Source organism: Phoxinus phoxinus (genome assembly GCF_949152265.1).
Source record: "Phoxinus phoxinus genome assembly, chromosome: 6".
NCBI lineage: Eukaryota > Metazoa > Chordata > Actinopteri > Cypriniformes > Leuciscidae > Phoxinus > Phoxinus phoxinus.
Genome location: NC_136881.1, coordinates 16010216 through 16028031, shown reverse-complemented (window position 1 = coordinate 16028031; position 17816 = coordinate 16010216). Strand labels below are relative to the sequence as shown.

Here is a 17816-nt window from a genome sequence, read left to right as displayed (position 1 = left end):
GAAAGTAATATTATAAATTAATGTTTGGTTTATGTATTTGATATATTTAATTTAGTGAACAAACTCCATCGCACACCTGCAGGTGATAGGTGCGTCGGATAATAGGACCAAACAAGTTAGTCGTTTTAGCAGATAAGGAACTCCCCACACCACAATCGTTACTTGCAAACACGACCTTCATCAGGAGTATACAAATGTTCAGAATCATCTCTTTTCAGATAAACACATGACCAATTAACAGAGCTCCATCTGTAAACAATTAAGCTCATTGGAAGTACATAATTAGCACCACATCACAAACAGTTACAAATTGTGATAGTTACAACAATCAGTAAAGATCCCCCTGTAGGTTAACAAGATCATCTAAAACACATCAACACGTCGTCATCAAACAGCACCAAATTGTAATTCTAAACAGTTGCAACAGTCAGGCTCCCTAGCCACTCAAACTCATTGTAAATACATAGTAGAAACAACACGTCAAAACAATTACAAAATCACTATAACATTACATTAAATAATGCTTCGTCGTTCATACCCCTGGCCCTAGGTGATAAAGTTTGAAGGGTGTAAATCCAAAACAATTCACGTCTCTGTAGGAGTAATTCAATGTCACCACCTCTAGGTAGCAAAGTCACTTTTTCAATCCCACAAAACCGTAAAGCGGTAACATCGTGATTCAAAGTTAAAAAATGTGCCGCAACTGGATAATTCATATCTTTTCTTCTGATCGAACTCCTATGTTCACTAATTCTTTGTTTCAATTGATGTGACGTTTTCCCCACATAGCCAATACCACAAGGACAACGAATCAAACCACATGAGTGGAAACACAAGTAATCACAGATTTAATAAAAAAAAAATTTGCCTGTTCTAGGGTGACAAAAAAATAGTTTTTGAGCGATATTTTTAGACATCCTCCTTTGATTGTATACAAACGCGCTAGGAATTTAAAAGACAGCTTGGTACATGCTCGTTTTCAGAGTGCTAGTCCTCGTGCATCTCATTTTACTTAGTCCTATACAGAAGGACAACTATCGTTATGGGAATTGCGCTCAGTGTAATAATACGTTTAAAACATCATTTTTTTGTCACCCTAGAACTGGCAAAAAATATAGTATTAAATCTGTGATTACTTGTGTTTCCACTCATGTGGTTTATTTGATTCGTTGTCCTTGTGGTATTGGCTATGTGGGGAAAACGTCACGTCAATTGAAACAAAGAATTAGTGAACATAACAGTTCGATCAGAAGAAAAGATATGAATTATCCAGTTGCGGCACATTTTTTAACTTTGAATCACGATGTTACCGCTTTACGGTTTTGTGGGATTGAAAAAGTGACTTTACCACCTAGAGGTCGTGACATTGAATTACTCCTACAGAGACGTGAATTGTTTTGGATTTACACCCTTCAAACTTTATCACCTAGGGCCAGGGGTATGAACGACGAAGCATTATTTAATGTAATGTTATAGTGATTTTGTAATTGTTTTGACGTGTTGTTTCTACTATGTATTTACAATGAGTTTGAGTGGCTAGGGAGCCTGACTGTTGCAACTGTTTACAATTACAATTTGGTGCTGTTTGATGACGACGTGTTGATGTGTTTTAGATGATCTTGTTAACCTACAGGGGGATCTTTACTGATTGTTGTAACTATCACAATTTGTAACTGTTTGTGATATATTTAATTTAGAAATGTAAAAGTGTAGTGCTGTTTTTCTTTAATGATAATTTAGAATATATACAAAATTATAAATGTAAATATATTATAATTGTAAATTATAGATTTAAATTCATTTTGTTTTGTATTTGGTCCAGTGAAAACATTGGTGCGCTATACGTATTGGCAAAAAACTCCTTACTGTTGAGCCCTGTCATGGTACCGGTACTTTGATAAATGCCAGTGTACTGAATTATTAATAGTTTTGTATATATATAATGGAATACATGGTACAAAAAGAATTCCATGGTACATTGAGCTACTTATGTTTAAGTATTATGTGTTTGTTTGTAGGATCTGGATTATGAGAAAATATATCACAAGATGTTGAAACCAGCATTTATCTTTGATGGACGACGAGTCCTGGACCATCTGCACACTCAACTACAGAACTTTGGCTTTCAGGTCAGTAGTTATTTGTGCACTTTAGGTGTGGACCCACTTCTCTGACTAATTTTATTCACTTCATTAGTTCACGTGGTTTAATGTTGTGTTTTTTTTTCATAGATCGAGACCATTGGAAAGAAGGTAACGACCCGAATCCCCTTCACACCATCTGGAGGAGTTCCACGAATCAATGAACCACCCATCAAGAAAGCCAAAACCTAAGACACTGACACACACACACGCATGTGCACTTTAATCAATATAAAGTCTTTTGATAAGAAAACCAAATTAATGTGTGACCGTTCCTGGAAAACTACGGACTCCTCTGTTTGTAAAAATGCATGTGCTCTGTGTGTGTCAAACTGTTTAACAGAATGTTTTTGTTTTTTTTAAGGCCGAGTTTTATCTCTCGTATCTGTTAGCAAAATGCAGTGATTTAATGTTTCAAAGACTTTATCATCTATATCTTAGTTTGTTTTAAATCATGATTCTTAGAATTATTTTAGAATGTTCCATTTTATACATATATATATATATATATATATAAAACTGTGCTCAACTGGTGTTAATTCATTTCAATGTTCAGTTGAGTATTATTGGTTATGGCCATCAGTGTTAAGGATTTTAGTGACAAAATTACCTTCTTATCTAAGAGCGATGCTGTCTGAGAGGGAACAGCAACATGAGGAATGGTCATTTTGATATTAGGACCATGTGGGACACAAACAGTTTAAAACATTTACCTGAACTTTGGCATGCGAGTACACCAGCTGTTTATGTCACCCAGTTATTAATCATTTATTAATCTTTTGATATATATTGTTGGACCTGCACTGTGTATTAGTTATTGTAGAGTCACATCTGTAGCTTTTATAAAATCATCTCTTACTGTACAGGTTTGTAATTGTCATGTACTGTACAATGATTGCAGAAAACTGATTTCTTAAATAAATATGGACCAATCAAATAAGCACTATTCGTCTATTAAAATATGGCTTAAAATATGGAAAACAACCATGGCTGAAACAAAACAATGCACACTTAACATGTATTTTGACAAGTTTAAATTGAACATATTCTATTTTTATTACTTGGATGATGCACAAAATACAGATCTTTAATCCATTTCTAAAACAATCAAATATGTTACTTTAAAGAATGTTTGTTCTTTAAATGTGCCGTTAAAATGTGCACATAAATGTGCCGGGGGTTATTACAACAATTTTATTTTGTGATGTGTATACTTGAAGGAATACTTTACCCAAAAAGAAAAATTTACTTGCAACCTTGTGTTATTAAATGATATGAGGATGAGTAAATGATTACAGAATTGTTATTTTTGGGTGAACTATCCCTTTAATAGTGTTGATAATGTAGGGAAAGAGAGGATATACAGGTGATGATGTTTAGCAGTTTTACTCTGCTTCTGCAGCGGTGTCTTCAGTCTTTCTCTTTTCCAGCAGATTCTTCAAAAAGAACTCACCTAAGAAATATATATATAAAAAAACATGAGACAGTGCATTTAAACAAATAATGTAACAGTATGTGCAAGTGTGTGAGCTTCATGATAGTTGAAACATGGGAGTCAATCTTTGGCCGTCCTGATGGTCAAAACTACACCATCTTGTTGTAAAAGAACAGGGCCCGTATCCCTAAAGATTCTGAGAATCCTCTCAGAGAGCTCCTAACTTAACCTAAAAAATCCTTGCCAGGAGTTTTAGCTTAGAAGTGATTCCAGAACATTTTCAGTGAACTCTGAGCAAGGAATGAATGGAAAATCCTATCTTAGTGAGGAGGTGTGGTTGACCCCGTTGCAAGGTATGAGTCATCATTTCAAAAGCCGTGATTGGTTGATCCTACAAGTTTGATGAAAATGAACTTTTGGTGATAATGAGCAAAGGATGTACCCTCAAATCAATAAACATAATTATACACTCTAATCTTATGCAGACTGTAATTGTAAATAATATTTCACATTCAAGAAAATATCTGGAAAATGAATAGTAAGCTGTAGGGGTTATAGCCTAACATTAGAATCTAAAATATGTGAAAACTTAAGTTCAAATAATGATTCGTGTCTTATTTGCTCATTAATATCCTAGCTGGCATATTTTGTACTTTCACTCCCATATGGACCCCATTGAAAACAAGATGGCATATCTCAAGGGGCTGTCATTACTGAAGTAGAAATTGCAACGTTACAACTCAGTGTGGCCCTCCTCTGTTGGCCATTTTGTGCAGCTGCTTAGGGGAACTCCTAAGCCACTAAAAGTCCTCTTCCCTGCTCTTAGCAGATCTCGCCTTAGGAGCCCTTTTAAGCGCTAGGAATCTTGAGGAATAGCTTTTATATTAACTGGGATTTTCGTGTCACTTTTAGGGGAAATTCTAAGAAAACGTCATGACTCTGAGAATTTTCTTAGAATTTGGCCGCTAGGAGCCACTTTTTGCACAAAAATTATTTAGGGATACGGGCCCTGATCTTTTTAAAACTAGATTAAATGCTGAATGGAAACGACAAGATGTGCATAAAAACTTGAGTACTCAATTCGGGGGTGATGATTTTTTTTATCTGATAAGAAGACATGAAACATATACCTAATAAATCCCTCGATGTGCAACAAAAAACTTGTGTGAGATAACTGGACTAACCAGCTGACCAATTTCATGGCACAGCATCTCAAATGTTGGTTTGGTCATTCTGAAATGAGCCAAAGTCTGTCATCAAAATGGTTGAATAATAATGACCTCCCAGAATATAATGATCTCACATGACTGCGTTCCTAAACACCAGGCATCTGCATCCGAACGTAGAATAACAAGCAACTTCCCGATTGCAGCAACTTCAATTGTTTTTAACAGATATTTTGCTGCAATTTTGCAGGAAGTGAAGATTTTGTTCTCTTAAACACATAGGATAGAGATGGTGCTTTATTTTGCGCAAAAGTTAAATTCAAAACTTTGGATGGAAACATAGATATTGAGAAAAATGGTACTGCTGATGAATAGCGTTATCTACACTAGGTATTTTATAAATCTTTGTCAATTTAAACATGCACTCTGACCTGCTTTGTAAGAGGAGCGCACAAGTGGCCCACTGGCTGTGTAGACAAAGCCCATCTCCTGGCCAACCTTCTCCCAGTGAGCAAACTTCTCAGGAGTAACATATTCTTCCACCTTCAATCAGACACACTGTTAGAATGATGTGTTCAAGAAGTGCGTTATGAGTGATGTCACAGAATGAAACTGAAATGATGTATAAAACAGAAAATGTGGCCGTTTAGGGGCAGGTTATCTATAATACTTAAAGTACAGTCGTATATTAACATTGTTCTGCAAATTTTATAGGTGAAATCTTGTCATTGCAATAGGAAAACACTTTGCAGCTGGTGATGTCAGCCAGCACATGCCACTGTGTGCAGAATGTATCAGATGGTCAGTGAACAGACTGTGAGTGTGCTATCTAAAGGCCCGTTCACACCAAGGACGATAACAACTATAAAAGTTGAAAAACATCATTGCAGAGTCTGAACACCACAACTATAACAATAATGGCACAGAGAAATGATATCCTAGCCAATCAGAACCCATCATGCTGAGCTAGTGCATTTAAAGCGACAGACGAGATGACATAACTGGAGAGCATAATATATTGTGCGTTTGTGTGGGTGCTAATATAATTATAGCTATAGTTCTCGTTCTTGGTGTGAACAGGACTTAAGACAGCTTGGTTGTTTTATAATTATGTGTTGTTGTTGTACCTTGAGATGGCGTTTGGTTGGCTGCATGTACTGGCCCAGTGTTAGACAGTCCACTCCAGAGTCCCTCAATTCTGCAAGAAGACAAAGAACTCTCATATGCCAATATATTAATATGTATTTACCTCCTATTATAAACATAGAACACATGTGAAACTCTGGTATTAATTAGAGTGCGTTACCCTTAAGAGCAGCATGTATCTGTGCGTCTGTCTCTCCGAGACCCAACATGATGGAAGTCTTTGTGAGCACACTGGATTTCGCTTTTTTAGCATGTCGTAAAACACTCAGTGATTGGTCGAGGTTTGCACGGGGGTCACGCACATGCCTTAAGGTCAAAGATCAAAGGTGAAAGTGAGATCTGCAATGAAATCTCCAAGCTTTGAACAGCAGTGAGAATCATAAAGGATGAGAACTACTGTTACGAATTCACTTGATAAGATAGACTAGATATTTCTGCCATCTGGTGGTGACTGTATATGCTACAAAAATTACAAAATAAAAAGATAAAAATAAAATATGTACAATTATTATATGGAAATATCTCAATATTTTACTAATATTCTTATAATAAATATTTTCTGCTTAAAAATAAAAATGCACAGAACTTTATCATATTAAACAACACTGTTAAAGCGGTCTGTATTCCTTGACTTTACAAACTGCATAAAAAAAAAATCTAAAAAAAAAACCATACACACATATAAGAAAAATGTAACCGACATGACAGCATTTTTATGTGAGTGCACAAGATGCACCAACCTCTGTAGTTCTCTAACTGTCTCTATATTGTGAGCATAAACATCAAGCCCAGACAAAGCAATTTTCTCCACTGCTGCCAGATCACCACGGAAATCAGGAGTCAAACACTCTACCAGGATTTTAGAGTTCCTTAGAGAGAAAAGATCATGTATGAGAGAAACGAATGGATGAGTTGACTCTAAAAACAACAACAACAACAACAGAGTAAGCTCTGTACCTTTCTTTAAGGCTGGAGACGGTCTTTGCAAAATGTTCAGCTCCACCATCAGGAATATCTGTCCAGCATAATAAAAATATTGTACGGATAAGGAAACATTACAATACAATGGAGAATTTTAAAGACCCATGAAAACAAAATTACAATTATGTTTTTCTTGGTCCATGTCTATTCGCTTCTGTATGCCATGCACATAATTCTTTTTTTGACAGATATACACATTTAAAAAATAAATAAATGGGAAAACCACCAAAAATGTGAATGACTCATCCTGCACTACACAGATTTTCTTCCAACCAAATGCTTTCTAGACAGAGGAGAATGCCCTTCCAACAAATATAACTTGCAACTGACTAGTAAGTAGCAAACCATAGGTCATCGCTATGACATAACTAAAGCTAAACTGGCTATTTTAAAACTATCAAGATGTCCTTGTTCCAAAAGCAAATAGGTCAACAAGAAAGGAAAATGTCTGTGAAGGCATGTCACAGAGTGTTTAACTTTGGTTTGTTGTCGTTTTCATGTTTCCTCACCATCTCTGTCCACTGATGTGAGGACTACATAGTCCAGTCCCCATGCTGCAATGGCTTTAGCTGTGTTATATGGCTCATCAGGGTCAAGAGGTGGAGGACGTCTCGCTGTTTTAACGGAACAAAACCTACAGCCACGTGTGCATGTGTCCCCCATTAACTATGGAACGAGTAAGGGAAATCAAGCAGAATCACAATTCCTCGGTTAGGGAAGAAATACTGTTTGAAAGACCATTACAGAGAGATATTATCCTTGTATGTTTCTGAGGCAGACCCACCATAATGGTTGCTGTGGCAGTGGCATACTCTCCTCCCCCCCAGCATTCCCCAATATTTGGACAACGGGCCTCCTCGCAGACCTGTAACCAAAGAAACAGTGTTTATTTCATGTACCACTGGTCTAGAAGCATAAAGGAATAATAATTCACCTTCAAAATTAAATTATTGTCCTCTTTTGAAACTTTCATTTTGCCGTGGAACACAAAATGAGTTATTTATAGCAGAATGCCCAAGTTTCTCTTTTACAATAAAAAATGGATTTTCATTGAATAGCAAAATAACGTCTGTTTATCACACTACTATATAGCTATATACACTATCTTTCAAAAGTTTGAGGTCAATATGATTTTAATGTTTTTGAAAGAAGTCTCATGTTCACCAAGGCTACATTTATTTGATAAAAAAATATAGTAAAAATTTGTTGGATGGGTTGATTATAAGCGAGACGCTCATGTTCGCTCTACTCTATTGCTTACTCATGACACATAGCAACTCAGCTAAAAGTATTCCTACTATATTAGTCCTTCAATTGAAAGTAGCTTACTTTAGTTTTACCTGTTGAGACATGCCTTTACAAGCATCTGAGAACTATGACTGTGATGTTTGTGATGTACAATCTGCATTCATTTCAGTTTTGAAACAAGGTTGTTTGAAAATATGCTTTGTTTTTGTAATTCAGCTATTGTCGCAGAAACGTAACCTTTTAAAAAATGTAAGTCCCCAGATGTTTTTGAAATAACTATTCCTTTAATTGAACTCTAACATTTTCAATATTGTTTCAGGAGTTGAAATGTCAAGCATGCTTTCAGCCACTCACTGTGTGTAGGTTCAGTTCTCTAAGTGTGTTCTTCAGTTTGTTGTAGTTCTTTCCTATCGGAATCTCTGTCTTTAACCATGGAGGTAGCCTTAGCCTGGGAAAATAAACAACTGGTTAAATCCTATGGACTGGACTTTATACATATACGTGAATGTCTATCTATCTATCTATCTATCTATCTATCTATCTATCTATCTATCTATCTATCTATCTATCTATCTATCTATCTATCTATCTATCTATCTATCTATCTATCTATCTATCTATCTATCTATCTATCTATCAAAAACGGTTAAATTTAATCTTGCTAACTTTAGATTTATTAGACCATCTCTGTCACATAAAGTAGCTAGAATGTTTCTTCACTCTATGATCCTTTCTCATCTTGAATATGGTTTTACAAACTGGTCACTCACAAACGCCACAACGCTTAAAACAATGGAGTCACTTTTCAAACAAGCTCTAAAAATTTTTAGACCGGAAACCACTCTCTTATCATCACTGCTTAATATTACAAAAATATAACCTACTAAGCTTTGCAAATTTCTTAAAGCTCAAATATGCCTGTGCTATATATAAGATCCTACATGGTCTTGCCCCACCCCCACTAAGTGACTACATTAAGGTGAAAACAACGGGCGGAGGCAGATGTGTAACCAGGGCCTGCACGAGAGGTGATTGTGTGGTGCCTCACAGACGTACAGCTTTCGGACAAAATGTACTATCAATTAAGGGGACAGAGATATGGAACAAATTACCGGTTGCTGTGAGAGAAAGTCCGACCTTCCCCAGTTTTAAGAACCAACTTAAACGATGGCTTAAAACAAATCAAGTATGTGCCCACTAATGATAATTGTTGTAATTTAGATAGTTTAGTACGGTTCATTGAATTACTTTATAAGTGTATGTACACACCAAACTAGATCTAGCACTTTGCAGCATCAAATAGTACTTTAAGAAATTGATAATGCACTTTTTGAGTAGCACTTTACTATGTATGTGTATATGTGTGTGTTTCGTCATGTATGAGTATGTCATTTTAGATGCCCTGTCTGCTAATTGCGGCATTTCTTATATGTTGTTGTTAATTGTAGAGTCTTTTAAATTAAGTCAAATCATGTTTAAATTAAATGTTTAGTTTTTTGTTACTAGGTATTGTTGATCACCTCACATGGGACTACAAATGTAAAATAGCCTGGGGGCTAACTTTGGCATATGTACATTGCTGAAAAGCTATGTTCATTCATATGCATTGTCCCTTTTAAATAAATAAATAAATGTTTTTTTTAATCTATCATAAAAGGTATTAGGCTTATATTTTAACGCTATAAACGCCTAGTGTATCATATTTGATACACACATTTCTAAGCCCTCTATTCTCAACATAATATATGCTGAAAAACCTGTTGCACACAATCTACTATATGACTTCTGTCCTCTGATTAATAGTTTACACTTTAAAAGGCCTTTTTATAAATTCTAAAACGTTCCCCTTCAGGTCATGGTTCATGTATTTTTGCTGTGAAATCTTTAATGATTTTATAAAGTAAACAGAAGAATAACTTTTACATTGTTAGTGATATTTTAAAATTAACTCTTACTGGACTGAAGCTACTGAGGTTTTCTTCATTATCCATACATCCTTTTTTAGGAAAATCAGGTTAAAAAAATATTAAATATGATACATCAGGCTTTTGAGGGATGTTTATTTGTGTCTATATCTCTATCATCATTGTATTGAATTGCATTATATGTTTTGCCACCCACAATAAAAACTACAGAACTTTGATCATAAAACTAAACATTTAAATATCCTCTTACTAAGACATATTATTGGGAGAAATAGAAGAACAACTTATACGCATTTTATGCAAGTAGGCTGCTAAACTGTTACAAAGATCTCATTGATATACATTGCAAGCTATCAGAATTTTACCTTTTGGTGATATAAATATCAGCAACAACGCCAAGCTGTATATTTTTGCTCAGTTTGGACCTCTGAATAAAATGGGTGTTTTTCCCCTCTTCGGGTATGAGCACCATATTCAAATGTTTGTCTAAACTAAAGGGTAAACTGTTCGATTAAAAAAAAAAGATTTTTCTGACTATTATTTCATGTCAAGCTTGCTTTACAGGGTTAATTTCATAAATGTTACCAGGCAGGATATAAAAATTAAAAGTCTGTGTACATTCGATAATTAAATCACACATCTCATTTATTAACATGGGTATGTCTAAAGCCAGGCACAATTGGACAACAGTGATTAAGTGACCTTTGCAAAGTGATCACTGTGAATTAAGTCATAAATAAAAAAAACATGGTGGTATTGGTGGAGTATTGATGGTACTTTGATAAAAAACTGAAAGATTTCCATATTGAAAATGTTAAAGCGGTGTCCATTCGTTTACCTTTCTCCCTTCTCTCTCTTCAGGGTGCCTCTGTATTCCTCCCACTTGCTCTTTTCTGACAGTTCTCCTGATATGAAGTCCTGGAGGTTCAGTCCATCCTCTTTTAGGTCTTTTTTCCTCTCGGTGATTGTGGATGTGTTGGCAGCAGTGGTCAGTCTGTTACAGTAGTAAACCTGCGACCAGAAGCACGATCCGAACATGACCTCAATTTAAAAACTTTTATAGTAATATATCACCATCAACCAGTTCAGTTAGCTCAGCATAATATGCATATAACAAAAACAAAACAAATATAATATTTAATATATTAAATCAGAGGACATTATACTGTTATATTGCAGCAACTTCTGTACTGGCCTGAACCGGTTGAGCAACGACAGGTACGTAGCACTTGCACTTAACTATTTGACATTATATTTGTGTACAGTCAGTCATAAAACTAAAACAGAACGAATAAATTGCTTACATTAGACGCCTCAAAGCATGTTGGTGGAAAAAACAGATGATTAGAAGAATATCGACCCACAGCACAACAACTTCTGCTGATCAACGCCATGACTTTAGATTCAGCATGAGCCTGTCATTGACAACAATCGCTCTGACATCGATTAACTTTATGATTAAGACCAGAGCGTTATATACCTGACAAACATGTGAATGTGATATATTTTATTGTTAACATATGCATAATAAATACATACCGGTACATATATATTTCTAAAATCTAATTTAATAATATTTACTGATAACCTCAGTTGTTTTGCTTCAGTAACGTGATTTTCAGTATCTGTAATCGTTTGCTCGTGCCTTTCAGACTGGCTTGTGACGCATGACGTAGGGGTTACATTTACGTCATCACGTCCTTCCTCCTTCCTTTCCCCCTTAATCAGCGAGGTAAGAACATGGCGCATCCTGTTCTTGTGCATTTTAATCTAGTACCATCTGCACTAATGTCAAATGCGTTAGGTTTGCCTGGTGTCTCGAGACTTTTTTTACATGTTCATGAAAATATCTGTGGTTATATTAGTGCCGAGAACCCGATGCTGTTTGATTAGCGCCGTATGTCTGGTCAGTGTTTATCGGTTAGCCAGACGTGTAGGCCGAAGCGATTTCAAGTCATTCATTAAGCACATTGATATTAAGCCATGATTTTCTCATTATGACATTAGTAATATTCAAGTAGCATTAAAACAGACTTAAAATTCACAAACACGTTAACGGTACCAGCCGGGTGTAATTGACTAGACTTCTAATAGATTCCACCGGGTTTGTGCTAGGCTATCAGTTTTTCTGCTCTAATAAATGATCAAACGTGGTATTTGTGATGGACAGAATGTGCTTTTTGCTGACCGCTTTGTGCATTTTTTCTTCAGAATGAAGACCATTCTCAGTAACCAGACAGTGGACATCCCCGACAACGGTAACTTATGTCAAATATCATATCACGTCCTAACCATTCAGAAATTTCTCGCGTAACGTAACTTGTATGGTTTAGAGCGTTTTCTCCTTAATCCACTCCATGCCTTCATGTTTACTAAATAGTGTCTGTTTCCTTACAGTCGAGGTGTCCCTCAAGGGCCGCACAGTTACAGTGAAGGGACCCCGTGGCGTCCTCCGCCGGGAGTTCAACCATATTAACCTGGAGCTCAGCCTGTTGGGCAAGAAACAGAAGAAGGTTTGCAGACTTTATACATACTGTACCGCCAACTCTTTTAAGAGCTATTTGCTCTCTTCATTAGCTCAAAACTATGGAACTATCTGCCCTCCAAGATTAGGCATGCGGTAGTGTTTTTAAATCTTCCCATAAAACCCACTTTTTTTAGGGTATCTTATATTGGATTACTTTTTAATTGTTTTATTCTATATTCTTTGTTTATACTATACTGGCTGAAGTAATCTGATCAACATGAAAAAATAACAATGTAGTGTCGTGGGTATGTTTGTTTTACGTCTTCTGAACATGTATATTTGTCTTGAGCTGGTCAGTTGAGTAGACTGAATATTGAATATTTGCTAAAGTTCTTCTGACACTTCAGCTTAATTTTGATATATATATATGTCATGAATGGGTAAACAGCAATTGACCTATCTGTAAGCCCCGTCCCCCTTAGTTACTGTTTCTATCTCGGTTCTCGGACAAACAAACGGAGTTGCTAACTCTTACAATGACAGCTGTCAGTGTGAAAACCTTGTCCCAGGATGTTTTCGATAAATTTTTGGACACAAGGACCACTTCTCATTGAGCAGCATTCAAGTGTGACTTAAATATGCCATGGAGGGATTTATAAAAGATTTTAAAATCAATATGGTAGGTAATAAGATTAATTTGGAAGCAAGTGTTTAATTGCAGATCCCAATGCAAGCGGGAAGCGAGTGTTACGGTCGTCACGATCGCAGATGGCTGTTTTTGAGCCACACTGTACATGACGTGAGAAGAGTAAGCTATTTAGGTTTGTATGTTAGCATGGACTCACAAAATTGTAACATGAAGTATGAGTATGACACCCAGAAAATGAATGTTTCCTTCATTGGGATAGGTGTTGAATCCTTAGGGAACCAGGTTACTGCTCTCATATCATTGATATTATACATAAACCGGGCTTTAGTCGTATTGCACAGATAATTGGTCCCTTCCCGCAAATCTTATCACCCTTTTGAAACGCACTGGTGAGTGCACGCTTGGTACGGTGATTCAATACACGAATACCCATGCCCATTCTCTCAGAATACCAGGAATCGGTGATACAAGTACCCCAGGCACATTGTTTTACCATTTTTGTAGCATAAACGCCATAAAACCGAGAGCATCGATCTTCCAATGTTTCTCTATGGCACTGAAACCTAAACATGTCCAAGTTCCGGTCCCTGTGCAACTTATACTCAACTGCCATTGGCTCATCTGTGTTCGAGGGGAGGGGCTTGCTTATAGGTCAATTATGCTTGCAGTAGCTCAGGTAGACATTGACAATGAAGTTTTGTTCTGTGACGCACACATAAACAAATGTGAATCACAATCTGAAATCAGATTAGTTTCATTCCGACATGCATGTAAATATACCTTGTTAACTTGTGTGAACTTTCAGTGGATAATCTGTGTTTGTTTTAGCTGCGTGTGGATAAGTGGTGGGGTAACAGGAAGGAGTTGGCCACAGTCCGCACCATCTGCAGTCATGTCCAGAACATGATCAAGGGGGTCACCCTGGTAAGTAAACTCGATTTTGGTACATTTGGACTCAATTTTTTATGCTCAGTGTAAAGCAGTTTTAAAAGTTTTAACATCCTCCCCTATAATCTCGTTCTAGTTATATTTGAAGAGGAAAAGATATGGACTATGTGATGTAATTTGTTTCATTTGTTTTCTAGGGCTTCAGATACAAGATGCGATCTGTATATGCCCATTTCCCCATTAACGTGGTTATGCAGGAGACTGGCACTTTGGTGGAGATCAGGAACTTCTTGGGAGAGAAGTACGTCCGCCGTGTTCGCATGAGGTCAGGTATGTGTAAAGGCTTTTCGTCTGAATTGGTGTAATGTCTGTCATCACAAACCCCTTATTTTGCTGCAGACATGCCTGGATACAGAATTAAGTTGTTTTGTTTTTTGGCAGGTGTGTCGTGCGCAGTGTCTGCTGCTCAAAAAGACGAGCTGGTTCTGGAGGGTAATGACATTGAGCTGGTGTCAAACTCAGGTGAGCATCATTTTAAGATGTACTGTGCCAACCTATAGACCTTATGCGCCAGAGAAACGAGGGCGCAGCCATCTTTAGAATATTGTCTTTGAACTTCCGTTTTTTGCGGTCGCTCTGTATATTTCTATGGCATTGCGGTCCAGGAGTAATTCACTTTTTAAGTGGATTTACTTAATGTAAAGTAAACGAAAGTTATCATGAGGATTGTAATGTTTAAAGCAGATGTCTTAAATGTCAGTAGACCGGGAAGATTTTAAAACGACCCGTTCATTCATAAATGCACAAGATTGCTGTGAAAATACTGACCGGAAGACAAGACAATGAGCGCAGTGCTGAAAAGGGGCGGGGCTATATAAGGTCTATAATCTTACTAGAGTGATATCAGCATGCAACTCAATATCTCCTTGAAATTGAGTGGTTTGCATTATCTTACACCACATGATGGTCTGTTTGCACATTTAAAGGGTCTATGAATTCTGTTAGCATTAGCACAATTAGAATTGTATTTCAAATGAACAAAGACAACTTGGATTCACTAATAGGTCCTCTGGTTTCTGTCACAGTGTTTTAGCTAATCCTAGTATTGTGCGTAAAGATGTTTTTGTGATTGATCATCTGTACATGCACACCAGTATGCTGATAAGTTTATTGAAATAATCTGAATTAACAGTTTACATGCAAATCAATAACCTGGCAGTGCAAGTAAACTGTATTTACAAAGACTGTATATTATAAAGACAGGTGATTGCCCGCTGGTGACGAGCGTAAGGATTCATGTATTTCACTGTTTATTATGTGAGTTAAGATGTCAAAGCATTAAAAATCCAAGAGTAAACTAATGATCAAAGGTGACTAAGCCTTTTTTTTTTGCCATTTGTTTGTCCTAATTTATTTCAAACGTTTTACTGGACTCGTTGTGGCAACCCTTAAATCTAAGCCTAAGCTGTACCCTCCCTCACCTTGTGTGTGCTAGACCCGAGCATCCCTGTTTCCTCTGAGTTAATTTGCCATTACCTGCCGGTCCTGATTTATATATTGTTTAGATTTTTCTGAATTGGACAATGTTAGCCTCCTTTCCCCCACATGACATCCTTAACCCTTGGTTGCATTGTGATTGAAGAGAATGTTCCTGATTGGGTTGTATATGAAAGATGTGGTGTGTGAGCGAGAGACTGACTGGTTACGTAAGTCTAGTGTGTGTGCATGCCTCACCTCCCCAGCCTTTCTTGTTTCAGCGGCCCTCATCCAGCAGGCAACCACAGTGAAAAATAAGGATATCAGAAAGTTCCTGGATGGTATTTACGTCTCTGAGAAGGGCACTGTAGTGGAGTCGGAGTCGTAGAGAACACGAGAGGTTAGAATGAGACCGCCGCGCAGGGCGACAGAAGCCGCTGCTGCCCCTCGCCTTTCTATCGGCTCTTTTCTGTGCTAGTTCTCCTGCTTTTTGTCCTTGAACATGTCTCTTCTATGTTGTCAGTTTTCATGCGTCATCTCTGCCAAAGTGCCAAATTTCAAATGCTGCAGTGTTTAGAATGAATTAACCATTTCCTGCACAACAAACACCTTTTTCACTCCATCTTTTATAGGGCTTTATTGCACGTTCACATTGATCCAAGCATGAGAATACTTCAAATGTTTTAGTCCACAGCTTTAACAACTGGCTACGTTTGCATGTTACATGACTCTTACAGCACATGGGAGTTCTTGGGTGCCCCACCGTGTCATTTTAAACTGGTTTGTCTTTACAATTGTTTTTGTCTTTTTGTGTTTTTTCCCTTCTCCCATCAGCTGCACTGATCCAGCAGGCCACCACTGTGAGAAAGAAGGACATCCGGAAGTTTCTTGATGGGATCTATGTTAGTGAGAAGGGCACAGTGGTGGAACAGCAAGATGACTAAATTAGTCTGTAAAATCTGTCAATAAAGACCAACTCCCATTTTTCAACAACATATACTTGTGCAATTGTTTTTGTTGGCACAATTTGATCATTAATCAGTGTCTGGTTATGGTAGATGTGAAGGGGTTCATGTGTGTAGCAAAATGTGGGCTGATGCAATCTATTATAAAGCTTAGTCATAACTTTATTTTATTTTAGCTAAAACCATATTGTGCCTGATCAATAACTTCTCAATGAATGCATAAAGTTTTCAATGGTACTATAACTATTACCATTTTACTACATTTTTAAAGTCATAACTGTTCAAAAACAATCCAAATTTATAAGTAGCATCAATATTACTGCAAAATGTTTTCAAACTATTTATTTAACTGTATAATCGGTTTCAAAAGAAGGAACTTTTTATGGTGCAAAAATGGGTTCATCAATGGGTGTACATTTTCCTGTTAATCAATGAAATTCAGTCCCATTAGTGTAAAATATGGGGAAAAGACTCAATATATTAAGTATTTTGGGTATATTACGTATTTTGGGTAAAATCTTTTTTTTTTTTGTGTGTGTGTGTATCTGTCAAAACAGACCAAGGCCCATATATAAAGAACTTAATGTTCTTCAGAATGGGTTGAAGGTTTGACTTATTTTTTTTGGTAGGAGCTATTTATAAAGAAGTTAGCAAGATTGATGTGGCAGTCCACAGCATATTAAAAACCACTAATTCAGTTTAAAATCAAATTGAAATCTAATGAATAACCAAGAACAACATATTTCAATGATTTCAATACAATGTTATATAATCAAGCACAAATTTGAATAAAATCAAGGAGTGAAATCGAGAAAAGCTGTTGAGATTCTCAAAGTGCATGAGTTAGTAGTAAATTAAGTGGGGGAAAAGGTCAAACCTAAATAAAGGACATTAAGAGAAAACTGGTATCATATCAGTATAATATAAGTTCCATCAATAGCTCCTACAACTCCATTGCAATCCTCATAAAAGCGGCTTGCTTTTCAGTCAGTTGGGGAAGTCAATGAACTGCCTGATGTTTGGTGTGGTCAGTGCAGCAATAGTGCTATTTAAGACCCTGCTTACATCACTGATGCACTGCTGCCTTTTTTCCATTCACTGAAAAAGTCATTATTACTTTTATTTCTGCAGTTGGCAGAAATCAGAGCATGGTTTCGTAGAGTGGCAGAAGTTATTAAATGTCTTACTAGGTTGATTACAAAAAGAATATCTTGGCTTTCAAGCTTGTATTGTTTTATTAACTCCTTGTCATCATAACTCCAGTACATTATATAATTATAGGAAAAAGTGTCTCCACTTTTCTGCTGCCATCTTGTTACTCCTAACTAG

At 36.6% G+C, this 17816-nt stretch overlaps 3 protein-coding genes across 3 annotated transcripts in view; 2 read left to right on the top strand and 1 right to left on the bottom strand.

Annotated features, from left to right (window-relative positions):
* Nucleotides 1–2788, top strand: part of ugdh (UDP-glucose 6-dehydrogenase) — a 9783-nt gene extending 6995 nt beyond the window's left edge. The window contains exons 8-9 of the mRNA XM_079615698.1: nt 2019–2129; nt 2232–2788. Coding sequence (XP_079471824.1) covers nt 2019–2129; nt 2232–2333 — 213 coding nt within the window. The 3' untranslated portion in view covers nt 2334–2788. The remainder of the gene's footprint in view (nt 1–2018; nt 2130–2231) is intronic.
* A 275-nt stretch (nt 2789–3063) lies between these two features.
* lias (lipoic acid synthetase) lies at nt 3064–11737 on the bottom strand. Its single transcript, XM_079617014.1, has 11 exons — nt 11347–11737; nt 10881–11053; nt 8472–8565; nt 7654–7734; nt 7379–7535; nt 6846–6903; nt 6629–6757; nt 6049–6194; nt 5870–5940; nt 5174–5285; nt 3064–3594 (listed from the first exon to the last, which is right to left on the bottom strand). The coding sequence occupies exons 1-11, from the start codon at nt 11434–11436 to the stop codon at nt 3527–3529; spliced, it is 1179 nt and encodes a 392-aa protein (XP_079473140.1). The 5' UTR covers nt 11437–11737; the 3' UTR covers nt 3064–3526.
* Nucleotides 11034–16517, top strand: rpl9 (ribosomal protein L9). The gene is made up of 9 exons (XM_079617015.1): nt 11034–11260; nt 11695–11774; nt 12254–12300; nt 12440–12555; nt 13987–14082; nt 14244–14376; nt 14488–14568; nt 15804–15922; nt 16357–16517. Exons 3-8 carry the CDS (start codon nt 12255–12257, stop codon nt 15908–15910), a joined length of 579 nt encoding a protein of 192 aa, XP_079473141.1. The 5' UTR covers nt 11034–11260; nt 11695–11774; nt 12254; the 3' UTR covers nt 15911–15922; nt 16357–16517.
* The last annotated feature ends 1299 nt before the right edge of the window (nt 16518–17816 follow it).

Excerpts from the sequence above, each read along its gene's own strand:
- lias (XM_079617014.1), bottom strand. The coding sequence starts at position 11,436 with ATGGCGTTGATCAGCAGAAGTTGTTGTGCTGTGGGTCGATATTCTTCT. Across the intron at positions 7,536-7,653 it reads CTGCCACAGCAACCATTATG|TTAATGGGGGACACATGCAC; the intron begins GTGGGTCTGCCT and ends CTCGTTCCATAG. Across the intron at positions 6,904-7,378 it reads CACATCAGTGGACAGAGATG|ATATTCCTGATGGTGGAGCT; the intron begins GTGAGGAAACAT and ends TATGCTGGACAG.
- rpl9 (XM_079617015.1), top strand. The coding sequence starts at position 12,255 with ATGAAGACCATTCTCAGTAACCAGACAGTGGACATCCCCGACAACG. Across the intron at positions 12,301-12,439 it reads AGTGGACATCCCCGACAACG|TCGAGGTGTCCCTCAAGGGC; the intron begins GTAACTTATGTC and ends GTTTCCTTACAG. Across the intron at positions 12,556-13,986 it reads TGGGCAAGAAACAGAAGAAG|CTGCGTGTGGATAAGTGGTG; the intron begins GTTTGCAGACTT and ends TGTTTGTTTTAG.